The sequence below is a fragment of the Tasmannia lanceolata genome, unplaced genomic scaffold, assembly GCF_043159265.1.
Source record: "Tasmannia lanceolata isolate RefF3 unplaced genomic scaffold, GAP_Taslan_0.1 ptg000006l, whole genome shotgun sequence".
Classification (NCBI taxonomy): Eukaryota; Viridiplantae; Streptophyta; class Magnoliopsida; order Canellales; family Winteraceae; genus Tasmannia; species Tasmannia lanceolata.
Genome location: NW_027518683.1, coordinates 8514551 through 8541792, shown reverse-complemented (window position 1 = coordinate 8541792; position 27242 = coordinate 8514551). Strand labels below are relative to the sequence as shown.

The window sequence follows — 27242 nt, the reverse complement described above, 5'->3', positions numbered from 1 at the left end:
GTTTCTAGTAGTTTTCCCAAAACAAAAAAAAAACACTTATAAAATACAAGAAAAAAATGGCATTAATGCAGGGCGGAGCGGGGCCGGGCCGGGCCAACTCCATCCCCTTCTCCGCACCGGGGAATTTTTTAAATCCCCTTCCCCTTCCCCTTCCCCACTCAAATCGGAGAATCCCCTCCCCAAGCGGGGGCGGGGCGGGGCGGATCCCCGCTTTCCCGGGTGAAATTGCCAGCCCTGCATGAAACTCTCCTGTAGCTTCCCTCATACTAGTAGACAAAAAAACCAACAAGATATACAATAAAATAAGAGAATACCAGTATTTTGGTAAAAAACCGAAAGAATCAAATGGGACCAGGAAAGTAAGCTACAAAGTCATGCATAATCAGGCATCACTTTCCTAAGGAATGTAATTGACTGGGAATCTTCTGGGTAAATGTCATCGAAGGCCACGTAATTACGTTCCTTGTTGTAAACATGGCATGTTGTCATTATTGTCTTCATTAAACGCCAACTCCATGTCGCTTCATTGAGATACTGTTGATGGCCCAAAAATAGGAAAATGTAAGTGAATCAGATTCGTTGTACACAAAATCAGTTTCTAAGGAAAATCAAATTTACCTTGCCCCAATTCTCTTGGAGTGATTGGTGTGCTGCCCGGAGGTTGTAGCTCGGTATCCTCGGAGAAATATGGTGTGGGATGTGCACATTGATATCATGACAGAGAATCTCGATCCTGCCCAATAGTCAGATGGGGTAAGTGTATGAGTGCAACTGGTAAGAACTAAGAATACATTCTCACCCATTTTAACAGCCAAAGAGACAATAGCATCAAAGTAGGATAAATTGATTACCACCGAGGATAGTTGCAATGAACTGTCCCACCAAGCTGGGACTGAGCTGCATTCCACTCTTTTGATGATTTGAAAGGTATATGAGGAGCTGTATGATGGACCATTGTGAAAGTACTCATCTGGAAAAATATGGGTTAACTGAGATTAGGGATAAACTGAAACTTAAAATTTGAATGATAAGATGCTACCCATCAGGAGTAAAATTTCTAGCTCACATCAAAACCACCCAGAGAAAGCCAAGAAAAGTTCCATATTGAACAATGAACATAGTATTCACATGAATTACAAATAATACAGTTAAACGATAAATAAGAAGAAAATAAGTAATACCCAAAAGTGATACCCAATCCATGGCATCAGCCAGAACTTTATCCATCCCATGACCCCCGTCTGGTAGATAATCAATGGCCATCCAATTGCAATGAATGCAAAGACACATGCCAAGCTTATCTTCACCCTTTTAATTTCATTCGGTCTGAACTTTTTCAAATCGAAATGCCACAGCAACCTACCAGGATGGTTAATGATGTTGAGAGATACTAATATCAAATGAAAATACTTGAAATTCAGAAATGCTAAAATTACAATGAAGAATATGCACATTAGGTTGCCAACAAACATCATAAACATTGTTCTTCTTTGCCTTCTGAAGTTCATACATATCATACCAGTGAGATATAGACATCCAAGGTCGAAACATGCCATATCCTAATATAATTCCCTTGCGTAAAGCAATGGGTGATTCAATCTCTTCTCTCCGAACAGGGTGCCAAGCAGTATCTTGGGACAACCTGAAAGAAAAACAAAGAAAGTTGTCTAGGCAAACTGGCAAAGATGGGTGGAAATTATATAAATACAATAACCCAGAAGAAACCCGGCGTAGCAAAAGAGAACCTCAAATAGATAAACAGATTTACTTCATATTTTGTGTTTCGAGTGCAAACATTTTGTTGAGGATGCTAGCCCGATGCGCCGACCATGTTGACACACTAAAACGGCTGGTCCAATAAGGCTCAGAGCATGTCAACATGGTTAGCATGTCAGGATAGCAACTTTCCTCTTTCTTTTTGGAAAATAACTGAATCCAAATACTCATTATGTATAGAATCAGAATCCCTACAAAACCCAAAATTGGATTGCCAGATTCCTTATTGCTTTAAAATATGACTTGATACAGGAAAAAATAGGGATAAATAGTATAGGGGAACAAATTGCCCTACTTGCATGATAGCTTTATTCATTTTATTGTATTCCAAAAATATATCAATTGCAACTTTGCAAATGACAAACCTAGATCCTTCATTCTCGGTCGGGCCAGTAGAGAATGGAAGGTTGGGAAACAATGAATAGATTGTCTTAGAAAAAAATATTACTATTTGATGGATCATCAGCAACCATCGAAGATAGCCTACCCACTTCAGCACTCAAAGCGGGTCCACCCTCTGGCTCGGCAACTCAATCTTTTGAAGTTATGGTAATTCTTCAAACAGATAGTGTTTGTCATTCTATTATGATTTCTAGCTCTAGTAGCTGGTATTAGAGCATCGTTTGGATTTTCCTGATCTAGCACCCCCTAACCTATAACCTCACACTCAGGCAAATTAAAACCTTCCTGTAATTTTCAAGTTTAGTATTTTCACGTTTTAGTTTTCTATTTCCTTCTTTTGAAGTCTTTTAGTTCCAAGTTTCATTGCATGCTCTACAATATGGTTAATTTCTTCATTATTTATACTCTCCCATTATAGATTAGCCATTCCATGTTGTAGATCATGCATGATAGGACCACAGTTTTAAAACTCCCTCATGTCTGCGTTAACTCACCCGAGTTAGACTCCCTTTTCCTTGGCCGCGTTCCCCGTTTTGCCCTACAGAATCAATAAAAACTCCTTTGACTCTCCCGAGTTACGACCGCGTCAACCACGTTCTTGGCCGTATCCGCGCCAAGTCGACAAGGATTTTTCTTGGCCGTGTTCCACGTCCCATTCGCGTTTTTAAACACTGGATAGGACACAGACTCGACAAGGTTAGTTAGTCTAAAGTAGTTATTTTACGAAATCTAGTTGTTTCATGAAACTAGTTTAGATATAAAGTTTCAAATTTTTATTCAATTCCTATTTAAGTTTTCTCATACTATTTTAGTTTCAAGTAGTATTTTAAATTGATATGAAACTCTTCCCATAATTTTCAATCAAAGGTCCGTACTACTCTCAAAATCCTGATCATATGACATATCACATCTAAGGGACTGATTGTGTCCCAGGAGCCAATTGCCAGTCGATTGATGGGTTGACCTGTCGAACGACAGATTGACCCATTGAGCGACATGGAAGGCTGCCAAGTGACTTGAGAGTTTGCAGTTCTGGCCAGTTTTGCATTCCATCCTTTATTTTCATACTTTTCCTATGCGTTTCTATAAATAGTCTGATTGCATCTTAGTATACATGTCCATCATATTAGCACTTACCTTGTTAATCTAGTGGTTTAATCATTCATTCACCTTATTTCAAACCATCTTCATTAAACTTTTGTTCATGGATGATGTGAGCTTAATTGTGTTGTAATTTGCAAGTTTAAATCTCATTAACAACATGTTAGCTTAGAATAGCTTTAGCATCTTCTTTCAATCACTCAGATGTGTATAAAGATCACTGAAGAAGCTTATTTGCATTATTAGAGATTTGACTTTTTTGGGGCTGGGTTGGTGCCTAACACCTTTCAACCCCATAACCTGATTTCGAACCTCCTCTGGTGTCAAAGATCACTCCATTAGGATCAAAGTCAACCTTGGGTCCTAGGCCCTAACCTAAGAGTTGATTAATCTCAACCCAAGAACCCCTAGCCAAAGGCAAGCATTGCTACACTAACAGCTTATTTCCACTATGATAGTCTCCTCTCCCCAAATACAGGTTCCCCTCTAGTTAATTTATATCCACCGGGTTCAAAACTACCATAGACATTTATGCTCTAGACTTGTAACAGGTTGGGCCCTCCGAGGTGGAAATTGTTGGATCATAAAAAAACTGTCAAAATCGATTTTTACAAGCACAGTTAATAAAGACATTTGTTTCACAAGTTGCATTTACTCATGTATTTGTGAATTCAAGGTAACCTCATGGTATGGGTATCTTGAATTCCATAAATTTCGTTAATAATAATCAAAGTTCCTATAGAAGGCCAACCTCAGAAGATTACAATATCAAATTAGTTCATGGAACTATCTACTAATTAATGGAGAGCTTTATGAGAATATAGACTATAGTGCGATGCTTCCATGATCATCAATAGTAAGAAGCTTGGTGAGAGAAGAAAGTACAGACATGTTTGTCTTGGCATGATGCCTATCATGTTTAAAGCGCCACGGTTCATAAGGGTATATCAGGGGCAGAAAGGCCAGAGTTCCAATAATGTCTTCCACTAATTTGTTCCTCGAAAATGATTTGTGAGCGCAGTCATGGCCTATCACAAAAAACTGACAGGAAAAAAAAAACTATATAAACAAAACCAGCAGAACAAGGGACATAAGCGATAGCAGAAATTTTTACCCAAAGAAAAATCAGGAAAGGAAACCAAAACAGGTCTTAAAATGCATGAGCACAAAAACGAGAAAATAGTACAAAACTAACCCCCGTCACTGCAGTGCCAGTCCATGCCCAAGCCAGTGGGAGTAAATACCATGGAGCTTTTGAAATCAATAATATCCCCAATGCATAAGAAGTGACTGATATCAAAACTGACCTCCAAGCTTTCATGTCATCAATTTCGAATACCTAACAGAAAATTTTCTATGTTTTAGATACCGATAAATATTACAGTAAATGGTGGTTAAGTCACAGTCTTTTTATAAATAAATAATTATATCGAACCTTTTTAGGGAGAGTATCAATGACATCTTTCAGTGTAACGTTTTCTGGAAGTGGTTCTCCAATTTGGGAAAAGCCATAGCTTTCACATATCTGCTTTCTTTGTTCCATGCTGTCCAGCAAGAGTGGGGATTCTGGTAGTGCCACAGCCTGTACAATTTTAGTCATTTTCTTGGTATACAAACATTTCTTAAACTTGTTCCTTTGATGGATAAGGTTTCCCCATTTGAGATAGTATATGCCTGTCCCTGCACAGAAAAAACACCACTGTACCTATCAATATGAGTGAAACCACCATCCAAAGTGGAATGCCAGTGAGCAAGACATTTAAGAAGAATAACAGATATATCCTTCTCATTGAATAGGCCAAATAACTGCAATGCATATGGGCTATGAGTTCATGTCTGAAGGTGGGCAGGAAACAGACCAAACAGTAAAGGACAAGTTATGTTTTAACATGTAAATCTTAATATAAAAAACTTCTAACTAAAAGCTTCATCATTTCTAAAATAAAAAATATATTTAATTCTATGAAAAGTTTCAATTTACAATTTTATCCTGCGAGCCAATTACATGTTTATCCTGGGCAAGCACCAGTTATTCCAGATCTAAATGATTGAAGGATGCTCCATATAGAAGAAAAGATCCAAAATCTGTCTAGAGAAGGGGCATAGAATGATAATGTGTCCAGGGAACCATCACAAATAACATAAATCTCCAGTCCCACTGCTAATAATCTGATATCCAGCCACTAAGCATGCCCAGGGCATCTCCCACATGACCTTGTGATGTACCATAACAAATTGATTTTACTTATCTTGGTCTTTGCAATCTGGAAAGATAGAAAGATTCAACTAAGACTAATCCGTTTGACTCCTTTAACCCAATGAGGAATGTGAATGGCAACAAAGAAGATCAAGTCTATAAAGATTCTAAGGTGACATTCTTGCCTACAACACTTGATACCTTGATTCCGGAGACACTAGCGCTAAAGTTATCAAAAAATTCCTGAACCAACCCCAATGCTTGTTGCCAGTCTTGTTCGTTTAAGATTATGCCGTCCGTTTGTGAGTCCAAAAATAATTATTAGACCCAATTTCACGTTTTATTTTGAGTCCAATAATTGGTTTTGGACTCACGATCGGCTGGCAAAATCTTAAACGAACAGGGCCTAAATAAGTGACCGATACGTCAAACGATTCCCTTGCTATAAATTTGTTAATAACAGCTAAGTATTATCCCCAACTTATATCTAAGCCAAGTTGATCAGCTTGAAATTTTGTTACCCCCACTTCCTAGCTGCCTATATGGAAAGCATATTTAACGAGAAGGAATTTTGTGATCCGACCACTTGATCATTTTAAGGGAGTCCCCTTCCACAATCAAACGGTCTAGCCCCATCTTGAATATTAAGCCCTTATCTTTTTATGCTAGTTATGGATGAACTTACAGAGGATATCCAGGATGAGATGCCGTGGTGTATGTTATTTGCAGATGACATAGTATTAATTGACGAAACCAAAGCAGGAGTTAATGCTAAGTTAGAGTTATGGAGAACTACTTTGGAATCTAAATGTTTTAGACTGAGTGGGACTAAGACAAAGTATATGGAGTGCAACTTTTCGTAATGTAAGGAGGCGGGGCGAGGATGTAGTAAATATGACTGGACAGGAGGTACCTAAGAGGGATATCTTTCGCTATCTTGGTTCAATCCTACATAAGGAAGGGGAGATTGAAGAGGATGTTAACTACAGAACAAAAGCAGGTTGGTTGAAGTGGAAGCATGCTTCAAGAGTTCTTTGCGACCGTAAAATACGTACCAAGTTGAAGGGAAAGTTTTATAAGACAGCTGTGAGGCCAGCTATGTTGTACGGCTCATAATGTTGGGCCACCAAGAAGTAGCATGTGCATAAGATGAGTGTAGCGGAGATGCGAATGCTTAGATGGATGTGCGGTCACATAAGGTTAGATCGAATTAAAAATAAAGACATCAGTAAAAAGGTGGGGGTGGCACCAATTGAGGAGAAGATGAGAGAGAACAGCTTACGATGGTTTGGGCATATCCAACGTAGGCCTTTGGATGCTCCAATGAGAAGAAATGATTCGTGCCAAGTTGATGGAGTAAAAAGAGGTAGGGGCAGACTGAAAACAACTTGGGTAGAAATAGTGAGGAAAGACTTGATGGCTAGGAACATAACAGAGAAGATGACCTTGGATAGGAGAGAATGGAAGAAAATGATCCATGTAGACGAACCCAACTAGTGTCAGGATTAGACTTAGTCAATTTGAGCCTGGTAGATCCTTTCACCTTCTTCATGAAAATTTTCTAAAGGATTCATTAGTCGACCCCGACTAGTTTGGGACAAAGGCTTAGTTGAGTTGAGTTGAGTTGAGTTTATTTTGATGCATCGAGTACAATTATAGAGGTCTTCTCATCAAAGAAGGTAGAGTCCGAGCCAAGAATAATGGTGGCATAAGAAAGTTCTTGGTTTTTTTTTTTTTTTTTTCGAAAGGTAACCAAACAATAAAAAAGTTCTTGGTTATTGGATCTATGACAACAGCAAAAGTGCAACAGCAGATCATAAGTACGAAAGCTACTCCTTGGAAGTGATGAAATTCGCAACCTCTAGAAGTTTCCCATTTTGATAAGTATAAACTGAAATTCGCAACGAGACATAAGTGGTGATTTTCCGTCATGGTCATACGTTTAGTTTGCGTTCATGAGAGTCAGTTATATCAATATACAGCAATACATAGTTCTTTTCACTTTCTTCTACAAATAATACTACAGATGAAAAAAGAACAATGTAAGTAAATGAACCATGTCACAGCACTTAAAAAATGACTTATCTAATATCAATATTCCCGTGAAAATGCACTCATTCATCAAACTATCCCTTCAATCAAAGAAAACCCAATTCCTATTTGAGAAGTTAAATTCAAACCCAAAGTACGAAAAATCACAAAAAAAAAAGTTCCTTATTAAATGATTGAACTGTCTGAGACCGACAAAAAACGAAAAAGGGCTCTTTAAAAAAGTGACCAGAACATACCAGGAGAATTTTTCAGTGCAGATGCACTACTACGAACTGCTCTTTGATGGGGGGCCTGAAATCAAACATGGTATATAAGAAGACAAAAGAAAAAAAAAAACAATAATTACAAAAGCCCCTGTGACAATTTTGGAGCTTAGGAATAGGGAAATTTGGTTACAGTGAAATGGAGTCTCGAATCTGCAAGACTGCAAGCCATCTGCAGAAAGCAGAAATTCCAGGAATTCCAATTCAACTCATTGGTTATAGCGGTGAGATTAGAGCAGAGAGGCTCCTTGTGACTTGTATTTCTGCTCTTATAGCAGCCATTAAGAAAGGAAAGAGTGACACCCGTTCATTGGTTTAGGTGGCAACGTTTTGAATGATCCATACCGTCCATTTTGAGGCATATGGGCCCACAATTATCACAATAGGATGGGCGAGGTTCGAAACTTCGAATAAAGAAAAGCTATTTATCCGTAATGAGAGAAATATTCATTCATTGGAGGGTTAGGATTACTTGACAATGGAGATGATTTAGGCATGGCCCACCAGATGATCTATTTGGGTCATCAAACAAAACATCTTTTTCTTTTGGGAATTTTTGCCTATAAATCCCTATATAGATTGAAAAGTATCTTCTGATTAGGCATTGAAAAATAATGTAATGGCCAAATTAACTTTTAAGAAAAATGTTTCCAACTTGCCCTTAATTGATAAACCAAACTTTGGCTGACAAAAATAAGGCTGTTTCACCTACATCCTGAATTCAAGGAAGTGAATGGGCTGAGTTTGGGCGACCCACTTAGTCCCACGGAGGTGAAATCAGCTCCACATTATTACTCTAACCATGTGTGGGAACCAAGAATATTTTTTTCATGATAAATTAGTGCCAGGGCCGGCTCCAACTAGTTTGGGACAAAGGTTTAGTTGAGTTCAGCATAAATTAATGTCAGGACGGATGGGAGGAGAGAGGTTTGAGAGGGCATGACTCTCTAAAAATCAGGAAAAAATTTGATCCTATTTCGACTAGAGTTTTTTGTTTCCTAATTTTGGCTTTTCTTGTTCAATCAGCTCCATCGGATCATCCTAACCCTTCAATATGTGGACGAACCGTCAACTGAGGAGGCCTACCTTACACAAATTGAAACTACAGGGTGTAGTTGTCACGTTTTAAACTATAGGGGTAGAAGTGGATGTGTCAGAAACTAGAGGGGGGTGTAAATGTAATTTTGCCTAATTTTTATTACAATAATCTGTTTTGGACTCTAAATTCGAAGAAAACATGGGCTTAAGCCCTGTTCATTTTGGATTTTGAGAATTGATTTTGTCCAAGATTAATTATTGGACAGTCTCTCAAGTAGCTTCTATTTAAATATCTGTATATGTTTGTCTCTGTTTCTACGTATATGTACATGTAATACACCAAAATCCTATGAATATCATTTACCTACAAGGTGCGTGTGTCTAGCCGAAAATCAATTCTTAAAATCCAAAACAAAAAGGGATTCAATGTAAGTCAATCAATTTCGGGCTCAACATAAAAAAAGAAGAAGAAGGCTTCTCATGTATAAGAGACTGACTTGTCTTTCTCTGAAAGAGAGAGAGAGAGAGAGAGAGAGAGAGTCAATTTTGGACTGAAAATCAATTCTTAAAATCCAAAACAAACAGGGCTTCAATGTGACTAAATCAATTTTGGGCTAAACATAAAAAAAGAAAAGAAAGAAGGCTTCTCATGTATAGAGAGTGACTTGTCTTTCTCTTCCCTTGTCGCCTTCACATGTGATGACTTTTCGTAACTCAGAGAGAGAGAGAGAGAGAGAGAGAGAGAGAGAGAGAGAGAGAGAGAGAGAGAGAGAGAGAGAGAGAGAGAGAGAGAGAGAGTCAATTTTGGACTGAAAATCAATTCTTAAAATCCAAAACAAACAGGGCTTCAATGTGACTAAATCAATTTTGGGCTCAACATAAAAAAAGAAAGAAAGAAGGCTTCTCATGTATAGAGAGTGACTTGTCTTTCTCTTCCCTTGTCGCCTTCACATGTGATGACTTTTCGTAACTACGAGAGAGAGAGAGAGAGAGAGAGAGAGAGAGAGAATTTTGGACTGAAAATCAATTCTTAAAATCCAAAACAGACGGGGCTTCAATGTGACTAAATCAATTTTGGGCTCAACATAAAAAAAGAAGAAAGAAGGCTTCTCATGTATAGAGAGTGACTTGTCTTTCTCTTCCCTTGTTGCCTTCACATGTGACGACTTTCCGTAACTCCCCTTAATACTTCCCTCGTGAACTCTCCTACTTACGCAGAAAAAAACCAAAAGGAAATGGGCAGCTGGATATTCCAGCCCATTCCTTTCGGACCCCCCCTTCTTACCTAACCGTTTAAAACATATTCCTCGAGGAGGAGGTTACACAGTCATTTAATATTTCTCCTACTTGGAGGGTATTCTAATAAATAGAGAAAATTAAAGCATCAATCACGAAACCATGAGATTTATGTTATTCATCAGGGCTTAAGATGATCAAAGAGCTGTCACTGTATGTGAAGATTACAAAAGTACAATATATCAAGGTTGCCAGGGCGGGATTCAAAATCGGGATTCGATTCGGGAATCGAAAGCGGGATTCGAAGGTTCCGGGGATGGTTGGGAGCGGGATTCGATTTTTCGCCGGGGATTCGCCGAAAAGTCATCGGAGATTCGCCGGGAATTCGCCGGGGAGTCGTCAGAGAGTCGTCGGACGATAAAAAATTAATAAAAGATAAAATTTAAGGAAAAATACCTGAAAATCAAAATCTCAGCATTCAACTGTACATCATTAAACATAAACATGATTCTCCAAATACTGAAATTATAACAGTTTTTCATTAAGGAGCCAGGAGGCCCAGGACTCAACTATTAAACAAAAAATTCAGTTTCCAAAAGGTGAAATATCAAAATTATTACAGAATTTCTCCAGTATTTTCAAATAAAAAGAAATAAAGTTAGGCTTTTCTCTTTCCCTTCAAATAAACATTATCATCTCGTCCTCTTCTTTCTCCTCTTCCTTCTACATTTTCTGTAAAGGAAAATTTTAAATAAATGAATTAATATTTATAAGACTAATATCTTCACTGAGAAATTGCAAGTGTTAAAGATTTTGTATCTCCCTTTGTACATTCTCCACGCCCCAGGAAACTAGTAATATGACCTTCAGTGTTGGATGGTCGTTCAATTTCAAGTTCCAAGCTACTGACCACTCTTGGAGTCCCAGATCCTGCAGCTTCGTCATTGTCATCTAAGTCACGAATAGTAAGTGAAGGACTTGAAAGTAATGACTGAGATGACGCACGAAATGTAGAAGGTATAAAGAAATCATCATCGAGATCTTGCCATCTAGGGGTGGACATGGTTCGGTTCGGTTCGATTCGGTTTTGGGGTATACCCAGAACCGAACCATATATAATCGGTTCCCTGAAATTGGAACCAGAACCGAACCATATATGTTTGGAACCGAACCGAACCGAACCAGAACCATATATAATCGATTCGGTTCGGTTCGAGGTTTACCCAACCTTCACCAAATGTAGATATTTTGCCTAATCGTATTTATAATCGGTTCGGTTCTGTTTATATATGAACTACAAAGACTAACATGCACGAATTTGGAATAATCAGGCACAAATTTGCACAAATTTGGGCAATGCAAAAATTATATATGACCTACAAACATGCACAAATTTGCAATAATCAAGCACAAATTTGGGGGGTGAATTAAAATTTTAAAGGCAAAGCAACACGTTAAAGAGGGGTGAATTAAAAGGGGGTGGGGTGATTTTATCAAGCGATGAGGCATTGAGTTTTAAGGTGAGGGTCGGTTCTCGGTTCTGGGATCCCAAACCCAGAACCGAACCGAATTTCCATCGGTTCCAGGATATCAGAACCGGAACCGAACCATATAAATATGGAACCGAACCGAACCGAACCGAACCGAACCATATATGCCGGTTCGGTTCGGTTCCTCGGTTCGAACCGGAACCATGTCCACCCCTACTGCCATCGCATATCCTCCATTCTGATAGAGGAGTCATCCATAAGTGGGAGCTCTGGGTTGATGTCCCATTTTCTATTCCTTCTTTGTATGCAGCCGTATTAAATCTAAATAATAGATTCGAAATTAAATAAATAATCTGACATAAATAATAAAAAACAATTATTGCATGCAGAAACGAAACACACTTAAACCTGGATAGGAGTCGAAGATTTGAGTGGATGTACACAAGAGTATCAGCACGATGTGAATTTAAGTGATTACGCTTTACATTGTGAATGAAGCTATACGTGCTCCATACTCTCTCTGCAGGAGATGTGCTGATAGGCTGTGAGAGAATTTTGATGGCCACTGACGGTAACTCTGGTACATGACTTCCATGAAAGTTCCACCATTTGGTCACACACACATTGGGATCTTTCGCATCTTCCCTGGCAAATTTACTGGAAAACCTTCCAACCCTTCCTATGAAATCATATAACTGACGTCTAATCGTACCACTCATCTCATCATCAGGGGAGAGATCCATAATCGCTTCATATACAACATCCATGATTTCAGGGTCTTTATCTGAAAATAAAATTGAATAATTGATCAGTCGATAACATAAATGAAGATAAATACAATTACATTATGAAAATTCACAATATGAGAAACAATTACATACCTGGGGTGACTCGTTTACCACTGCCTGGTGCTGGAGTATTGAGATATGCAGGGTCATAATATTTTGGAGTGAGTACATGAGCCAAGACATGCATTCGAACATTCATCTTCCCCCATCGTCCCACCACAATACCATGAATATGATTGTACATGTCAGGCACATTTTTCAAGTTATCTTTTATTTGTCCTAACATATTGTCCATGCCTTCATACACTTCTGATATCAGACAGCCTTCCTGGTCAGTGAACTTAATCATTTTATAGACGGGCTTCGTAATTAATAATGCCAATTTTATGTTCGTCCAAAATTCATCAGAGACTACACAAGTAGTTGTCATCTCGCCCCTCTCTATCATCACTTTGTCGGTGCAAGCATTCAACCAATCTTTCCAAGCATCTGTTAATACTGTCATCTGCAACGCCTCCCTTACATCAAGAAGTCTCTTAAGTGTAGTATCATGAGTTCCAAATCTAGTCTTCTCAACTTTCAGCAACTCAAACTTCGAATTGCTTCTAAATATAGCAAGAGCCTGCGAATGATTGGTAATATATTTGACGACATCCTTGCAGGAACGGTAAGTCTCTCCAATCCAACCTAGGTGTTTATGCTTGGTCAAGTCTTTGAATATCAGATTTAATCTGTGAACCACACAAGGAGACCAAAATATGTGGGGATAAACTTTATTAACCTCTGTCCCAGCAAGCTTGCAATTGGCTGCATTATCTGTCAGCACTTGCACAACATTAAAAGGCCCTACTTCTTCAATGTCATCCAACAAAAACTTTGCAATGTTTTTCCCTAATTTCTCCACGGCAGAGAAGTCCTGCGCACAGAGAAACATTGAACCGGACATATTCGATGCCAATACATTAATCCAGGCTTTGTTCTTCACGTTTGTCCATCCATCAGAGACAATAGAAAGCCCATGTTAAGGCCATTTTTCTCTCACAACACCTAGATCTTTTGTTACATTCTCTTTCTCATGGTCCAATAAAGTTGTTCTTGCTTTCTCATAAGAAGGCAACTTGTATCCAGGCACAAAATTGGCAGCAGTTATCATCTCTTGAAAATATGGAGATCGGAGGACGTTAAAGGGAATCCCATTGGCTGCCAAAAATCGTACCACTTTATGATCAACATCGTCTCTATCCTTTGCTCTAAAAGACTTGCCAAGTGGTGATTCACCAACCTTACTTGAAGAAGTCGCACCGGAGCTGGAAGACTTGCCAAGCATGTCTAACCGTGATTTCTTCAGTGGCAGTCTCCCAGGTAAATTCTCTGCTGTTTGGACTTGGCTTCTGATGTGCTCTTGTAATTGTTTGTCTTTTGCAACTGCACTGCAATATGCTATTCCTTGACCTTGACCTCTTGGTGCTTTCACAAGGTGTGCGTCCACCCTTGTATAAGTCCCAGTGTAAACCTTCTTACAGTGCTTACATTTCCACTTTTTGGTTCCCCCAAGTCATTCGCCAGCTTTCTTTCCTTTGACTACGTGTGACCATAAAACTGTCGCTGACCTTGCGTTCGGACCCAACACTATGTCCTCGTCATAATCTGCTTCCACATATTCTTCATCATAGTTGTATTCTAGGTCCCCTTCAAAAACTATGTCATCATCACCTACACCTTGGCCTTGAAATTCTTGGTCGACAGTCTCGTCCATCTTTCCTCAATTGCCTCTGATAAAATCAAATTGTAAAATATTTGAATAGTATGATAGATATTTTCTACTATGAGTGTCTTACATGCATGCATGCAAGGGTATGCAGCGGTAGGCTCAGGGTTGGGTTTCCATGGGAATTCCCGAGGGTATTCACTATTTTGCAGGGGTAGGGTGAGGGTTGGGTTTCCCGTGGCGCAGTGTCGAATCCATTGGATTTATATCCAATAGACCGTCTTACGTGGGAATTCCCGAGGGTATTCACTATTTTGCAGGGGTAGGGTGAGGGTTGGGTTTCCCGTGGCGCAGTGTCGAATCCATTGGATTTATATCCAACAGACCGTCTTACGTGAGAATTTCCGAGTGTATTCACTATTTTCCAGGGGTAGGGTGAGGGTTGGGTTTCCCGTGGCGCAGTGTCGAATCTATTGGATTTATATCCAACAGACCGTCTTACGTGGGAATTCCCGAGGGTATTCACTATTTTGCAGGGGTAGGGTCAGGGTTGGGTTTCCGTGGCGCAGTGTCGAATCCATTGGATTTATATCCAACAGACCGTCTTACGTGGGAATTCCCGAGGGTATTCACTATTTTGTAGGGGTAGGGTCAGGCTTGGGTTTCCCGTGGCGCAGTGTCGAATCCATTGGATTTATATCCAACAGACCGTCTTACGTGGGAATTCCCGAGGGTATTCACTATTTTGCAGGGGTAGCTCAGGGTTGGGTTTCCCGTGGCGCAGTGTCGAATCCATTGGATTTATATCCAACAAACCGTCTTACGTGGGAATTTCCGAGGGTATTCACTATTTTGCAGGGGTAGCTCAGGGTTGGGTTTCCCGTGGCGCAGTGTCGAATCCATTGGATTTATATCCAACAGACCGTCTTACGTGGGAATTCCCGAGGGTATTCACTATTTTGTAGGGGTAGGGTCAGGGTTGGGTTTCTCGTGGCGCAGTGTCGAATCCATTGGATTTATATCCAACAGACCGTCTTACGTGGGAATTTTCGAGGGTATTCACTATTTTGCAGGGGTAGGTCAGGGTTGGGTTTCCTGTGTCGAATCCATTGGATTTATATCCAACAGACCGTCTTACGTGGAAATTCCCGAGGGTATTCACTATTTTGCAGGGGTAGGTCAGGGTTGGGTTTCCCGTGGCGCAGTGTCGAATCCATTTGAGAATACAAAATAGTAATCAACTAATTAACTATTACATAGATCTGATACTCGTTCAGCAAAATACATCATCAAAATACAAATAAAGCACCCCCTTGCACCGCTCCTAGAAGTAGCACTTGCCTCACCACTTGCATCACCAGTCCCATACCATTCCCAAAAATAGTTGTTCATCTCTCCAGGGGTGGGGTTGTTCTGAACGACAACGATGGTTCGCCTGTTCCAGTCTCTATCAATCGCATTCACCGTCCTCATCTTCAACGATTGAGGGTGAATGGAGTCCGGTACCGAAACATCCATCATCGCTATGTGATGTTGGGTGTAGACACCCCATTTTGACAGGGCCCTAAACCCGCATATTCGAATAAAATCCCGAGGTCAGGCGGAAAATGAATTAAATTAATCCGAGCAAAAGAGAATGTGGGACCCGCTGATGTGGGACCCGCTTGTGTGGGACCCGCTGGTGTGGGACCCGCTGGTGTGGGACCTGCTGATGTGGGGCCTGCTGATGTGGGGCCCGCTAATGTGTGGGACCCGCTGTGTGTGGGGCCCGCTGATGTGGGACCCGCTGTGTGTGGGACCCGCTTGTGTGGGACCCGTTTGTGTGGGGCCCGTTTGTGTGGGACCCGCTGATGTGGGACCTACTGTGTGTGGGACCCGCTTATGTGGGGCCCGCTGATGTGGGACCCGTTTGTGTGGGGCCCGTTTGTGTGGATTTCTTCTTTTTTTAGAGTCTGTCATAGAGAGTTTAGGATTCCGTCCTTCCATCTTTCAGAGTCAGTCTTCAGCATAGGAGTCAGTCCTTCAGTCTTTCAGGGGTCTGTCCTATCATCATAGGGGTTAGGATTCTGTCCATCCCCTCATCCAATCACGTGATTTTATTCACTCCTGCAAGGTATAGGATGCTGTCCAACCCTTGCAGAGTTGTTATTCTGTTCATTCCCCTCCGCAAAGCATAGGATGCTGTCCAACCTTTGCGGGATATCAGGAGTCTGTCCTCCACTTGTGATGATAGGATTTTGTCCTCTTGTGTCGAAAAAAATCAAAAACATCTGAAAAATCAAAAATCTCAAAAATCTCGAGTCATTAGAGTGTAGTTAGGAAAATCTGTTCCGAACTACGGATGGCTTGATCCCTAGCTGAGGGGTACGTAGGCAGCTCAGGCGTGCTGCTGGCATCCTGAGTGCAGTCACCATTTTCACTTTCACCCTTTTTACACCACTTTTTCATCACCATTTCTTATTTTCACCTTTTCTTTTTTTTATTTACACTTATTTTACAAATATTTCTCACATTTTCGTCCACCCAAGTTTAGTCAAACCTTTCAATAAAATCATTTAAACCATTCAAAAAATCATTTCAGTATCCAAAAATATCTCTCAAGCTTTTCCCAAAAATACAAAAAACCAAAATGGGCAAGGATGGTGATTGCAAGGTCACTCGGAGCCTTCTTTTCATTTCATTTCCGATTTTGATCGTGGTTTGCCGGTTTTATCGGTTTTCCGACGTTTTATCGCGTTTTGGGACGGGCGACGACGTAGCGTGGCCCTTTCGCAGGGATTGTCCTCGCTGAGCCCAACGATAGGCTATGACGATCGTGAGACCTATCCGATCTTCAGCGGATCAGGATTGTTGAGTTTGATTCATTAGAATCGCTCCCTGAGCCTATCGTATGCTCCCTTTTATTTTCCCTGGCATTCTCGGTCCTCATGTACCGTCGATTTATCGATTCATTTCTTTCCTCGCATCTTTTATTTATCGTGTGTTTGTCTTTGGTTCCTTGTGTGTTTACTTTCAGCTTGCTTATTTTTTGTGCGCTTAGTTTCACATGCTTAGCTGTGGCTATTTACTGCTTTTCTGCTTACCATATCTGATATTGCTTGTTTAGCTGTAGCTGTGCATGCGGATGTTACTGCTTTCCTAGATGTGATGGGTTAGGAGTAGATGCGGTGAGTTAGGATTTGGATGTCTATTTTCTTTTGCCCATCCCCGGGTCATGCATGCTTAGATAGACGTTTTCTCGGGGATGCTCGTTCCCATTTCACATGATTTTAACCCAAAACTCTTCAAAATTAATTAAAAATGGCATAAGAGACCAGGTGCTCGCACTTGGGCGAATTGGGGGCGCCTAACCCCTTCCCCATTCGTCATCAGGCACGGACCTTTTATATCTCTGGTTATCTGTTGCGACAGAGCACAGCATGGGATCCAGGGCCCACTTCCTTGGATGGCGACTCTTCTTTGTTCGAGGTACGCCTCGAATCTGGGCTAGTCCCCGAATCGAGAGGTATCTCACTTCACATCGCCTCTCATGCTGTGAGGGGCACTCTTTCGAGAGTTCCTTGGTGGGGCTCTCCTTCACGTGGACAATCTAGAGAGACTCGCGCGGGGGCCCGTCCTCCACGCCCGTCCCGGATCTGGTTCCACAGGCTGGCGACTCTGCTGGGGAGTTTTTGAAACATTGCCTAACTCTGTAAAATTGCCATTTTAATTAATTTTGAAGAAATTTGGGTCAAAACCAAGCTAAATGGGAACTTTATCGTTAGAATCCAGGGGCACCAGATAGGTGCGTAATTAAAACGAGGGATTCACACACTGCACATCATGTATCATCATATTCTTTATTTCTTTCATTGTTTTCATTATTATTGGCTCCACGGGATAGATTCGATGCGTGCCCGACTGGGATGTCATTACACCCTAATGGTACTGTTGAATCTATTTCCAAGCTATGCGCCGGTGCTGCAGCCGTAGACATTGGGCGTATTTTTTTCTACAGCAGCCGATGGGCAATGAAACATACTATGTATAACATTGGGCGTACTTTTGTTATACATGTTAAGTATGTTTCATACGCATAGTACCCGATAGATTGAGTCCGGAGCCCTACTTTGTTTTATATATTATGTATATACTTACTGGCTTAGTGAAACCCAACTAGGAAGTTCCCGTGTTTATATACATCTATATTGCATTCATATGAGGACGAACATGTGTTGCTTACACATGTGAAGCCTAGAGTTAGGAGCCTTGTCCCATTTGTAGACTAGGATAGCTCACCTTGCGTGGCTACAGCGCGGTCCTAGTACACTCATCAGTCTGTCACGAGTCGAGACCTCCTTGGCTCCGCTAGATTAGACTAGGGTTGGTGCCCCTGGTTAGGATGTATATATATGTATACATATTTGTTATTAGATTAGGGTTTACTTCCTAGTTAAGTTTTCCTTCATAATCTAATCAATTATTCCTCTCTCTCCATTCTATGGATTATCATCAGATGCTTGGCTCTTTTAGCCATGATCTATCTCCCATGTGCTTGATCATTTGATTGATCCTGATCAGATGTACTCCGCATGTCGATTGTGAGTCTATCTTGCCATTATCATTATCGGAGTGTGTGTTCTTGCTGAGAACCCTGCTTTATCTTGACCATGACGGCATACTCTTCATGTTTAGTTGCTGAGACCCTCCTAGTATAGCCGTCATGCTGCCAATTTTTTTTAGAACCCTTGAGCGTAATCATTATCCTTTTGGGTTCATTGACAAACCATGTGCTTACCTTACCACATCTCCTGGTATAGCCGTTATGCTGCCGAATTTTCTCCAAATACCTTGAGTGTGGTCATCATCCTTTTAGGCTTGTTGACAAACCATGTACTTGTCGTACTACATCTTCATGTACAACCGTTAAGCTGTCGGATTTTGATCCAAGGGAAGGATGTGTTGGCGCTACCTTTTGTCTCAACTTGCACATTACATTGCTATGGGATTAATTCTCATTGAGCCTAGTGTTTATGATGTCCATGACAGGAGTCTTAGTCACTCGTCTACCATCAACCCCAAAAAAGCTTTCATCTCTAAACTCGCTTGGTCTAGCCCACTATACCTTTTTCCTCTCACATTGCCCAGATGGCTGAGTATGCTGAAAGTCTCGTCTTGAGAGAAATGAGAGAGATGGTGATGACATCCATAACCTGATAGACAGGGATCCCCTCATTCTTCTTGAACTCAAATGCTTCTGAGAACCCTGCACATAACCGTGTTGCACCTCCTACACCTACCATGGGAACCACTCTACCCTTTCAACCCTTCATAGATCTCACCACCTTTACCTGTACCACTTCTGGGCTGGAAAATGATTGGGAATGAAAAAGAAAAATGTCAGAGCTTGAACTCATTGAAAACATCATACCAGAGAAAGCCTTGCCATGGTCAGGTGCTAAAGAACAATTTGAGCTGGGTCAACAGAAACCAAAGAAGTCCTCTCTGAGATTCTAACTCCAGGATTGCTCTCTCCAATCATTATCATCATTAATGAAGGCACGTTGTCCTTGAACTTTCAGCGCCAATTCGTCGCCTCCGATGAAGTGTCTCATCTTTGAAATTTATTTTGAAGTGTGTATACCAACCCTCCTGTCAAAGTTGGTAAGCCTAACCATGTCAATATCAATTCTAACTATGTTGTGTTTATTGGTCTCTCTCATTGTGAACCAATGTCCAATCTTTTTTTTGAATTTGATGGAGAGCCTATCGTGGCGCGTCAAAAATCAATGTATGTACTTCAAACATTCAATGCAACGAACATTTGATTCCAGTGTCGTCATTATTCTTGTATATGTTCACTCTTGGATCTAATGTTAATAAACAAATTAAGACACCCTCCTCAGACGAGGATGCCGATGAAATTCTCCTCGAGATTTGAAAGCTGATCAAACGAGGGGAAGAGCGTCGAGCAAAGCCACTCGAAGATGAAATCGATACCGTGGATAGTGGTATCCAAATCCGAAACTCGGGAAATAAGGATTGGCAAAATCTCCCGAAGAGCGCAAAGAATCGATAAACCTATTTAGAGGGTTCAAATAAGTGTTGCTTGGTCCTATGAGGATAAACCAGAAGCATGCCTTGGCACTGTTCAACGTAAGTCACCCTCAGCTTCAGACATCGGGTCGAAAAAGTGAAAATTTCAAACGAAGAATACCAGACATCAAGTGAAGTTAATGAAAAATTGAGAGAAGACTTTCGGACAACAAAGTCATGAGCATAGAACATGAACCCCAAAAAGAATACTTGGGCTATACATTCCGATGGAATTCTAAGTCAAAGTAATCAAAGAGTAAGGGCATTCCCGCATTTCAAGTGAAAAAAGAAGAAAAATGAACAAAGAGAAAAAAAGATAGAATTCAGAGAAAAAAGGAGGAGGGAGCATGCCCCACGTCAACTCCTCAAGAATGTCAGAATCTCAAAAGGCAGAGCTGATAAATAGATTGAAAGATTTCAAAATCGTCTTCAGCATTCAGAGAAGACCCAGAGTCGTAGAATCCTGAATATCAGTGCGAGATCCCAAAGAAGGAGTGGGAATTCAATCAATCTAGCTTGCACAGTGCAGATGAAGTCTTGCCAGGAAATGCCGCCAGACTCCTCAAAAAAAAAAAGAACAAGAGAAAAAGTTCAAAGCCATTGAACCTTAGCCATTCAAGAAGCTTATATGCCAAAACACCAGAAGGCCATCATTGGACGCCTGAGCCTTAAATGCCAAAATCCCAAGTTTTAAAAAAAAAGAATCCTTTTGCAAACACCTTCGAGCCTCAACAAAATCAAACATTCTTTTCAAGCACCCACAAACCAGGGGTAGTTCATTCCGAACTACGTCTGACCTGATCCCTTTCTATAGGGTACGTAGGCAACCTGATCAATTCAGGTTCGGTCAACCTTGGGAATAAAAGTCAAATTATTCCCTTTCAACCTTTGGAATAAAAGTCAAATTATTCCCTTTCAACCTTGGAATAAAAGTCAAATTATTCCATTTCAACCTTTGAGCTTAAAGCCAAATCTTTCGGTTCTAAACCCCAGCAAACTACGCGGACTTGATCCTCCATTTTTGGGATACTTTAGGCAACCTGGCCGATCAAGGTTCGGTCGAAACTTTGAAATCCAAAAGAAATACCCAACCCTTTTGAATCCAAGCCTACCTAGAAAGTCCTTCTGGTGAACAAGCAGAGGTTCAAGGTCAAGAAAAAAAAATGATGGAGTCTGAAGACCCGCTAGGCTGAAAACCCGAGAGGGCGGTCTAGGCAAAATTTAGGGTCATTCACCCGCTAAGTTGACAACTGAAAAGTCGGCTTAGGCAAAAATTAGGGTATCAAGCCCGCTGGATTGAAAACCCGAAAGGGCGAACCAGGCAAAAGTTAGGGCAAGCGGTCCGTCAGATTGAAAACCTGAAAAGGCAATCTGGTCAATGGCAATGACTTCCAACAAAAAACGAATCATTGAGATGGAGAAACAGTCTTCAACCAGGGTAAAATCTCGGAGTCCAAGTAGTGCCAGCAAGCTTACTTTAACATTCCTCTAAACTGGGGGCATTAAAACCGAGCAATCTGAAAGGGATAATAACCATGACATAAACACCGAAAGAGGAGAGTAGTGCCTTTTGACACGGTCTTCGAAATACTCTAAGAGTGGCTAAGCCAAACCCTTAAAAAATGACACATCAGATCCAAGAGTGAGTCGAAAGCGAGTCGAGTCCTTCAAATAACAAGAATCTTCTTTGATTGAGTCCTTGGAAATCTGTTCCTCCTCCATATTTGTGTTCTCTTTCCTTGCAAAGTCCAAACTGTCGGGTGCTGGAAGAATGGGAGCGTGTCCTCCAAAATGCAAAGAAAATTCAGAGTAAATCCTGGTTTAGGTATCAGAAGGGGCGAGAGACATCTTGTTCAAACCTACCAGAGATCTTAAGCCTCCAAAAGTGAGCAATGCGAAAGAAGGGATTCTCAGACCCAGCCATCATGGTGATTGTCCTACTCTCTCCATACAAAAAAACTGTGTAACCTCAAGCCTTCATGAAACGAAGCATATTTTCTTCAACCATCATTGTCCTGCCTCCTTAAAACTCCTGTCAGGGAAACACAATATACTAGGGGCATCTTTTATGACTTGTGTCATAAAAGATGTCAATCACAAAGGCAATCAGTGCCAATGTCTCCAGCAAGTTAAGATAAGAGGAGTACAAGCACATCTCAAGCCAAACCTCTAAACTCCTCAGTTGAGTTCACCCTTCAGAAGAGTCAATTCTCCAAGAAAATCAGTTTTCCCCAGCGGAGTCTAGAATTTGCTCTCACAACCTTCAATCCCCTGCCGAATTCAATTCTCTCAAAGAAGTGATCAATACTCAGAACCTCAGCAGATCATGTGAGTCTGGTCCTCAGCAAAGAACTCGCACTCCATTTTCTCGGCAAGAGACAAAGCAATTTTCGAAGGAATCAATCTGAATCAATAAATCAATCAATCAAAATCAAAGGAAATATCCATCCCTTCTGTGTAAGACCCCTGAGGCATCCCTTATGTGTAAGACCCCTGAGGCATCCCTTCTGTGTAAGACCCTCGAGAGCACCCATTCCTCTTCGTTCATCTGTCAAGATGCTGTCTTCTCAGATCCTAATTTAGGAATGATCATGATGCTGTCTAATCATTCCGCTGTGTTCATCTGTCAAGATGCGGTCTTCTCAGATCACAATCTATGAATGATCATGATGCTGTCTAATCATTCCGCTGTGTTCATCTGTCAAGATGCTGTCTTCTCAGATCCCAATCTAGGAATGATCATGATGCTGTCTAATCATTCCACTGTGTTCATCTGTCAAGATGCTGTCTTCTCAGATCCCAATTCAGGTATGATCATGATGCTGTCTAATCATTCCGCCGTGTTCATTTGTCAAGATGCTGTCTTCTCAGATCCCAATCCAGGTTTGATCATGATAACTGTCTAATCATTCCGCTTCGTTCATCTGTCAAGATGCTGTCTTCTCAGATCCCAATCCAGGTTTGATCATGATAACTGTCTAATCATTCCGCTTCGTTCATCTGTCAAGATGCTGTCTTCTCAGATCCCAGGTTTGATCATGATAACTGTCTAATCATTCCGCTTCGTTCATCTGTCAAGATGCTGTCTTCTCAGATCCCAATTCAGGTTTGATCATGATAACTGTCTAATCATTCCGCAACGTTCGTCTGTCAAGATGCTGTCTTCTCAGATCTCAATCCAGGTTTGATCATGATAACTGTCTAATCATTCCGCTTCGTTCATCTGTCAAGATGCTGTCTTCTCAGATCCCAATTTAGGTTTGATCATGATATTGTCTAATCATTCCGCTTTACAATCTCCAAATCCCTGAATGGCTTAATTAGATGCTGTCTAATCATTCCATTCTGCATTGTGTGAGAGTCTGTCTCATTACCACTTGAGAGTCCATCTCAGTTTTCTTTTCGAGATTCTGTCTCGTCAATTCATCTTATCATTCCTTCTCGATGAGAATCTGTCTCGTCGATCCATCTCGTCACCCCCTTGCAATCCCTTCTTTTTGAAATCTTGGGCCAGTCAAAATGTGTTGTCTGTTCAGCTTTGACATTCGCGCGACAAGCGCGCTCTGCCAAAGAGGGGCATCTGTAGACACCCCATTTTGACAGGGCCCTAAACCCGCATATTCGAATAAAATCCCGAGGTCAGGCGGAAAATGAATTAAATTAATCCGAGCAAAAGAGAATGTGGGACCCGCTGATGTGGGACCCGCTTGTGTGGGACCCGCTGGTGTGGGACCCGCTGATGTGGGGCCTGCTGATGTGGGGCCCGCTAATGTGTGGGACCCGCTGTGTGTGGGGCCCGCTGATGTGGGACCCGCTGTGTGTGGGACCCGCTTGTGTGGGACCCGTTTGTGTGGGGCCCGTTTGTGTGGGGCCCGTTTGTGTGGGACCCGCTGATGTGGGACCTACTGTGTGTGGGACCCGCTTATGTGGGGCCCGCTGATGTGGGGCCCGTTTGTGTGGGGCCCGTTTGTGTGGATTTCTTCTTTTTTTAGAGTCTGTCATAGAGAGTTTAGGATTCCGTCCTTCCATCTTTCAGAGTCAGTCTTCAGCATAGGAGTCAGTCCTTCAGTCTTTCAGGGGTCTGTCCTATCATCATAGGGGTTAGGATTCTGTCCATCCCCTCATCCAATCACGTGATTTTATTCACTCCTGCAAGGTATAGGATGCTGTCCAACCCTTGCAGAGTTGTTATTCTGTTCATTCCCCTCCGCAAAGCATAGGATGCTGTCCAACCTTTGCGGGATATCAGGAGTCTGTCCTCCACTTGTGATGATAGGATTTTGTCCTCTTGTGTCGAAAAAAATCAAAAACATCTGAAAAATCAAAAATCTCAAAAATCTCGAGTCATTAGAGTGTAGTTAGGAAAATATGTTCCGAACTACGGATGGCTTGATCCCTAGCTGAGGGGTACGTAGGCAGCTCAGGCGTGCTGCTGGCATCCTGAGTGCAGTCACCATTTTCACTTTCACCCTTTTTACACCACTTTTTCATCACCATTTCTTATTTTCACCTTTTCTTTTTTTTATTTACACTTATTTTACAAATATTTCTCACATTTTCGTCCACCCAAGTTTAGTCAAACCTTTCAATAAAATCATTTAAACCATTCAAAAAATCATTTCAGTATCCAAAAATATCTCTCAAGCTTTTCCCAAAAATACAAAAAACCAAAATGGGCAAGGATGGTGATTGCAAGGTCACTCGGAGCCTTCTTTTCATTTCATTTCCGATTTTGATCGTGGTTTGCCGGTTTTATCGGTTTTCCGACGTTTTATCGCGTTTTGGGACGGGCGACGACGTAGCGTGGCCCCTTCGCAGGGATTGTCCTCGCTGAGCCCAACGATAGGCTATGACGATCGTGAGACCTATCCGATCTTCAGCGGATCAGGATTGTTGAGTTTGATTCATTAGAATCGCTCCCTGAGCCTATCGTATGCTCCCTTTTATTTTTCCTGGCATTCTCGGTCCTCATGTACCGTCGATTTATCGATTCATTTCTTTCCTCGCATCTTTTATTTATCGTGTGTTTGTCTTTGGTTCCTTGTGTGTTTACTTTCAGCTTGCTTATTTTTTGTGCGCTTAGTTTCACATGCTTAGCTGTGGCTATTTACTGCTTTTCTGCTTACCATATCTGATATTGCTTGTTTAGCTGTAGCTGTGCATGCGGATGTTACTGCTTTCCTAGATGTGATGGGTTAGAAGTAGATGCGGTGAGTTAGGAGTAGATGCGGTGAGTTAGGATTTGGATGTCTATTTTCTTTTGCCCATCCCCGGGTCATGCATGCTTAGATAGACGTTTTCTCGGGGATGCTCGTTCCCATTTCACATGATTTTAACCCAAAACTCTTCAAAATTAATTAAAAATGGCATAAGAGACCAGGTGCTCGCACTTGGGCGAATTGGGGGCGCCTAACCCCTTCCCCATTCGTCATCAGGCACGGACCTTTTATATCTCTGGTTATCTGTTGCGACAGAGCACAGCATGGGATCCAGGGCCCACTTCCTTGGATGGCGACTCTTCTTTGTTCGAGGTACGCCTCGAATCTGGGCTAGTCCCCGAATCGAGAGGTATCTCACTTCACATCGCCTCTCATGCTGTGAGGGGCACTCTTTCGAGAGTTCCTTGGTGGGGCTCTCCTTCACGTGGACGATCTAGAGAGACTCGCGCGGGGGCCCGTCCTCCACGCCCGTCCCGGATCTGGTTCCACATTGGGCTCCAAAGTACTGTCGGAGGATCCGCAGAGGCAAGTAAAAGGAAGTGCTCTGGAAACCCATTATCCGAACGCACTTCTGACCATAAGTCTCGAGGACTGCAGAGGAAATGTGAGCCCATGGAAGAATCCACTCAATGTCCTTATTTTCGCGACCCTCAAGCCATATAGCCCAACTGTCGCGATCATCGAATGAAACCAACACCTCCCGAGTATTAAAACTCCTCGTCCAGGCTCGTCTTGGCAAAGGTGGTGGACCCAAAATTCGTAATCTCTCCACTAGCCAAACTTAAATAAAAAAAAGTTAGAAATAATAATTATCCATAACCAAGTATATCATTCAAGCATTTTTAATAAACCATCCAATACTTACATAAAGAATGACGGAACTTCCCGAGAAGTCATATCCAGTAGATCGGCGAGCACTATCTAGGCTATCAAAAAGTTCCGCTAAGACAGTAGGAGCTAGATTTGCACATTGGCGAACTTGATCAACCAAGTCTACAAAATATAATGGAATCAAGTCTGATGACTCTGATCGGCCCGGAAAGAGAAACATTGGATAAGCACATAATGTTAATGCCTTTTTACGGCAACGACGATACTCCATATCCAGTTCTCTACTTGGTGAAAAGACTTGTACTAGCTTATGCATGAAGATACTACTTGCCTGACGGTAGTGACCTAGGGACTTCTGTGGCACGCCAATCAGATTGCTCAATGCCTTATCATAGCCTTCCTTAAAGGAAGGCTTGAACATGGGACCATCAGGAGAAATACGGAGCATCATGCAAATATCTTCATGAGTCGGACAAAGCTCTTGCATTCCAAAATGAAACACATGCAAATCTGGATTCCAACAACTGATTGCGGCACGAATCAAACCCCAATCAACACAGACAGTGGCAATATTGCGTAAGCTGCATAGGCCCACCGTGCCAAGGTTAACTCCTTCCACTTGATGCAACCCATTGATCCATGCCAGTAAACCATTGTTGGAGACTTCAGCAATTCCGCTCGCCATCACTCGTAAAGGCCCCACGTAGGTTCGTATGTACTATGTAGTCTCGTTACTCGTACTATTATCGAATGGCAAATGATAAACAATATCTTATTAGCTCAAAAGACAATATCAAAATATGGCTGGGCTAAAATCATTTCCCCTAGGGAAATGATATTATCACTGCAATCTTTTTTATCTCATTAAGTCAGAGACAATTTGAGTTTGTACTTTGTACTCTCATGCTCTCCTAGCTTGTCTTCTCATAATGGGCTTGGGAGAGGTAGTTGGAAGTTGGAACCTTTTCAGTCGCAGCCCATTAAATACTAAAAAGTAAACAAATACTTATCATTCCCAGATTATTACTGTTTATACTTTATTTGCACAATCACAATCATAAAAATA

At 41.4% G+C, this 27242-nt stretch overlaps 2 protein-coding genes across 2 annotated transcripts; both read right to left on the bottom strand.

Moving 5' to 3' along the window:
* Positions 1-270: 270 nt before the first annotated feature.
* On the bottom strand, positions 271-8078 carry LOC143879542 (omega-6 fatty acid desaturase, chloroplastic-like). Its single transcript, XM_077381977.1, has 10 exons — positions 7925-8078; positions 7765-7819; positions 4715-4959; positions 4475-4618; positions 4169-4320; positions 1520-1642; positions 1182-1359; positions 852-970; positions 619-733; positions 271-534 (listed from the first exon to the last, which is right to left on the bottom strand). The coding sequence occupies exons 1-10, from the start codon at positions 7961-7963 to the stop codon at positions 373-375; spliced, it is 1332 nt and encodes a 443-aa protein (XP_077238092.1). The 5' UTR covers positions 7964-8078; the 3' UTR covers positions 271-372.
* Positions 8079-10849: 2771 nt separating this feature from the next.
* On the bottom strand, positions 10850-14099 carry LOC143878170 (uncharacterized). The gene is made up of 5 exons (XM_077380472.1): positions 13954-14099; positions 13407-13833; positions 12437-13259; positions 12041-12339; positions 10850-11056 (listed from the first exon to the last, which is right to left on the bottom strand). Exons 1-5 carry the CDS (start codon positions 14097-14099, stop codon positions 10850-10852), a joined length of 1902 nt encoding a protein of 633 aa, XP_077236587.1.
* Between the last annotated feature and the right edge of the window lie 13143 nt (positions 14100-27242).

Bases quoted from the DNA above. Each gene is read 5' to 3' on its own strand.
- LOC143879542 (XM_077381977.1), bottom strand. From the start codon at position 7,963: ATGGCTTGCAGTCTTGCAGATTCGAGACTCCATTTCACT. The intron at 7,820-7,924 runs GTAACCAAATTT...GTTTGATTTCAG, and splicing joins ATTCGAGACTCCATTTCACT to GCCCCCCATCAAAGAGCAGT. The intron at 1,360-1,519 runs GTATGATATGTA...CCATCCTGGTAG, and splicing joins TGGATGTCTATATCTCACTG to GTTGCTGTGGCATTTCGATT.
- LOC143878170 (XM_077380472.1), bottom strand. From the start codon at position 14,099: ATGGACGAGACTGTCGACCAAGAATTTCAAGGCCAAGGTGTAGGTGAT. The intron at 13,834-13,953 runs GTCAGCGACAGT...GACTTATACAAG, and splicing joins GTGTTGGGTCCGAACGCAAG to GGTGGACGCACACCTTGTGA. The intron at 12,340-12,436 runs GTATGTAATTGT...TTTTATTTTCAG, and splicing joins TGGTAAACGAGTCACCCCAG to ATAAAGACCCTGAAATCATG.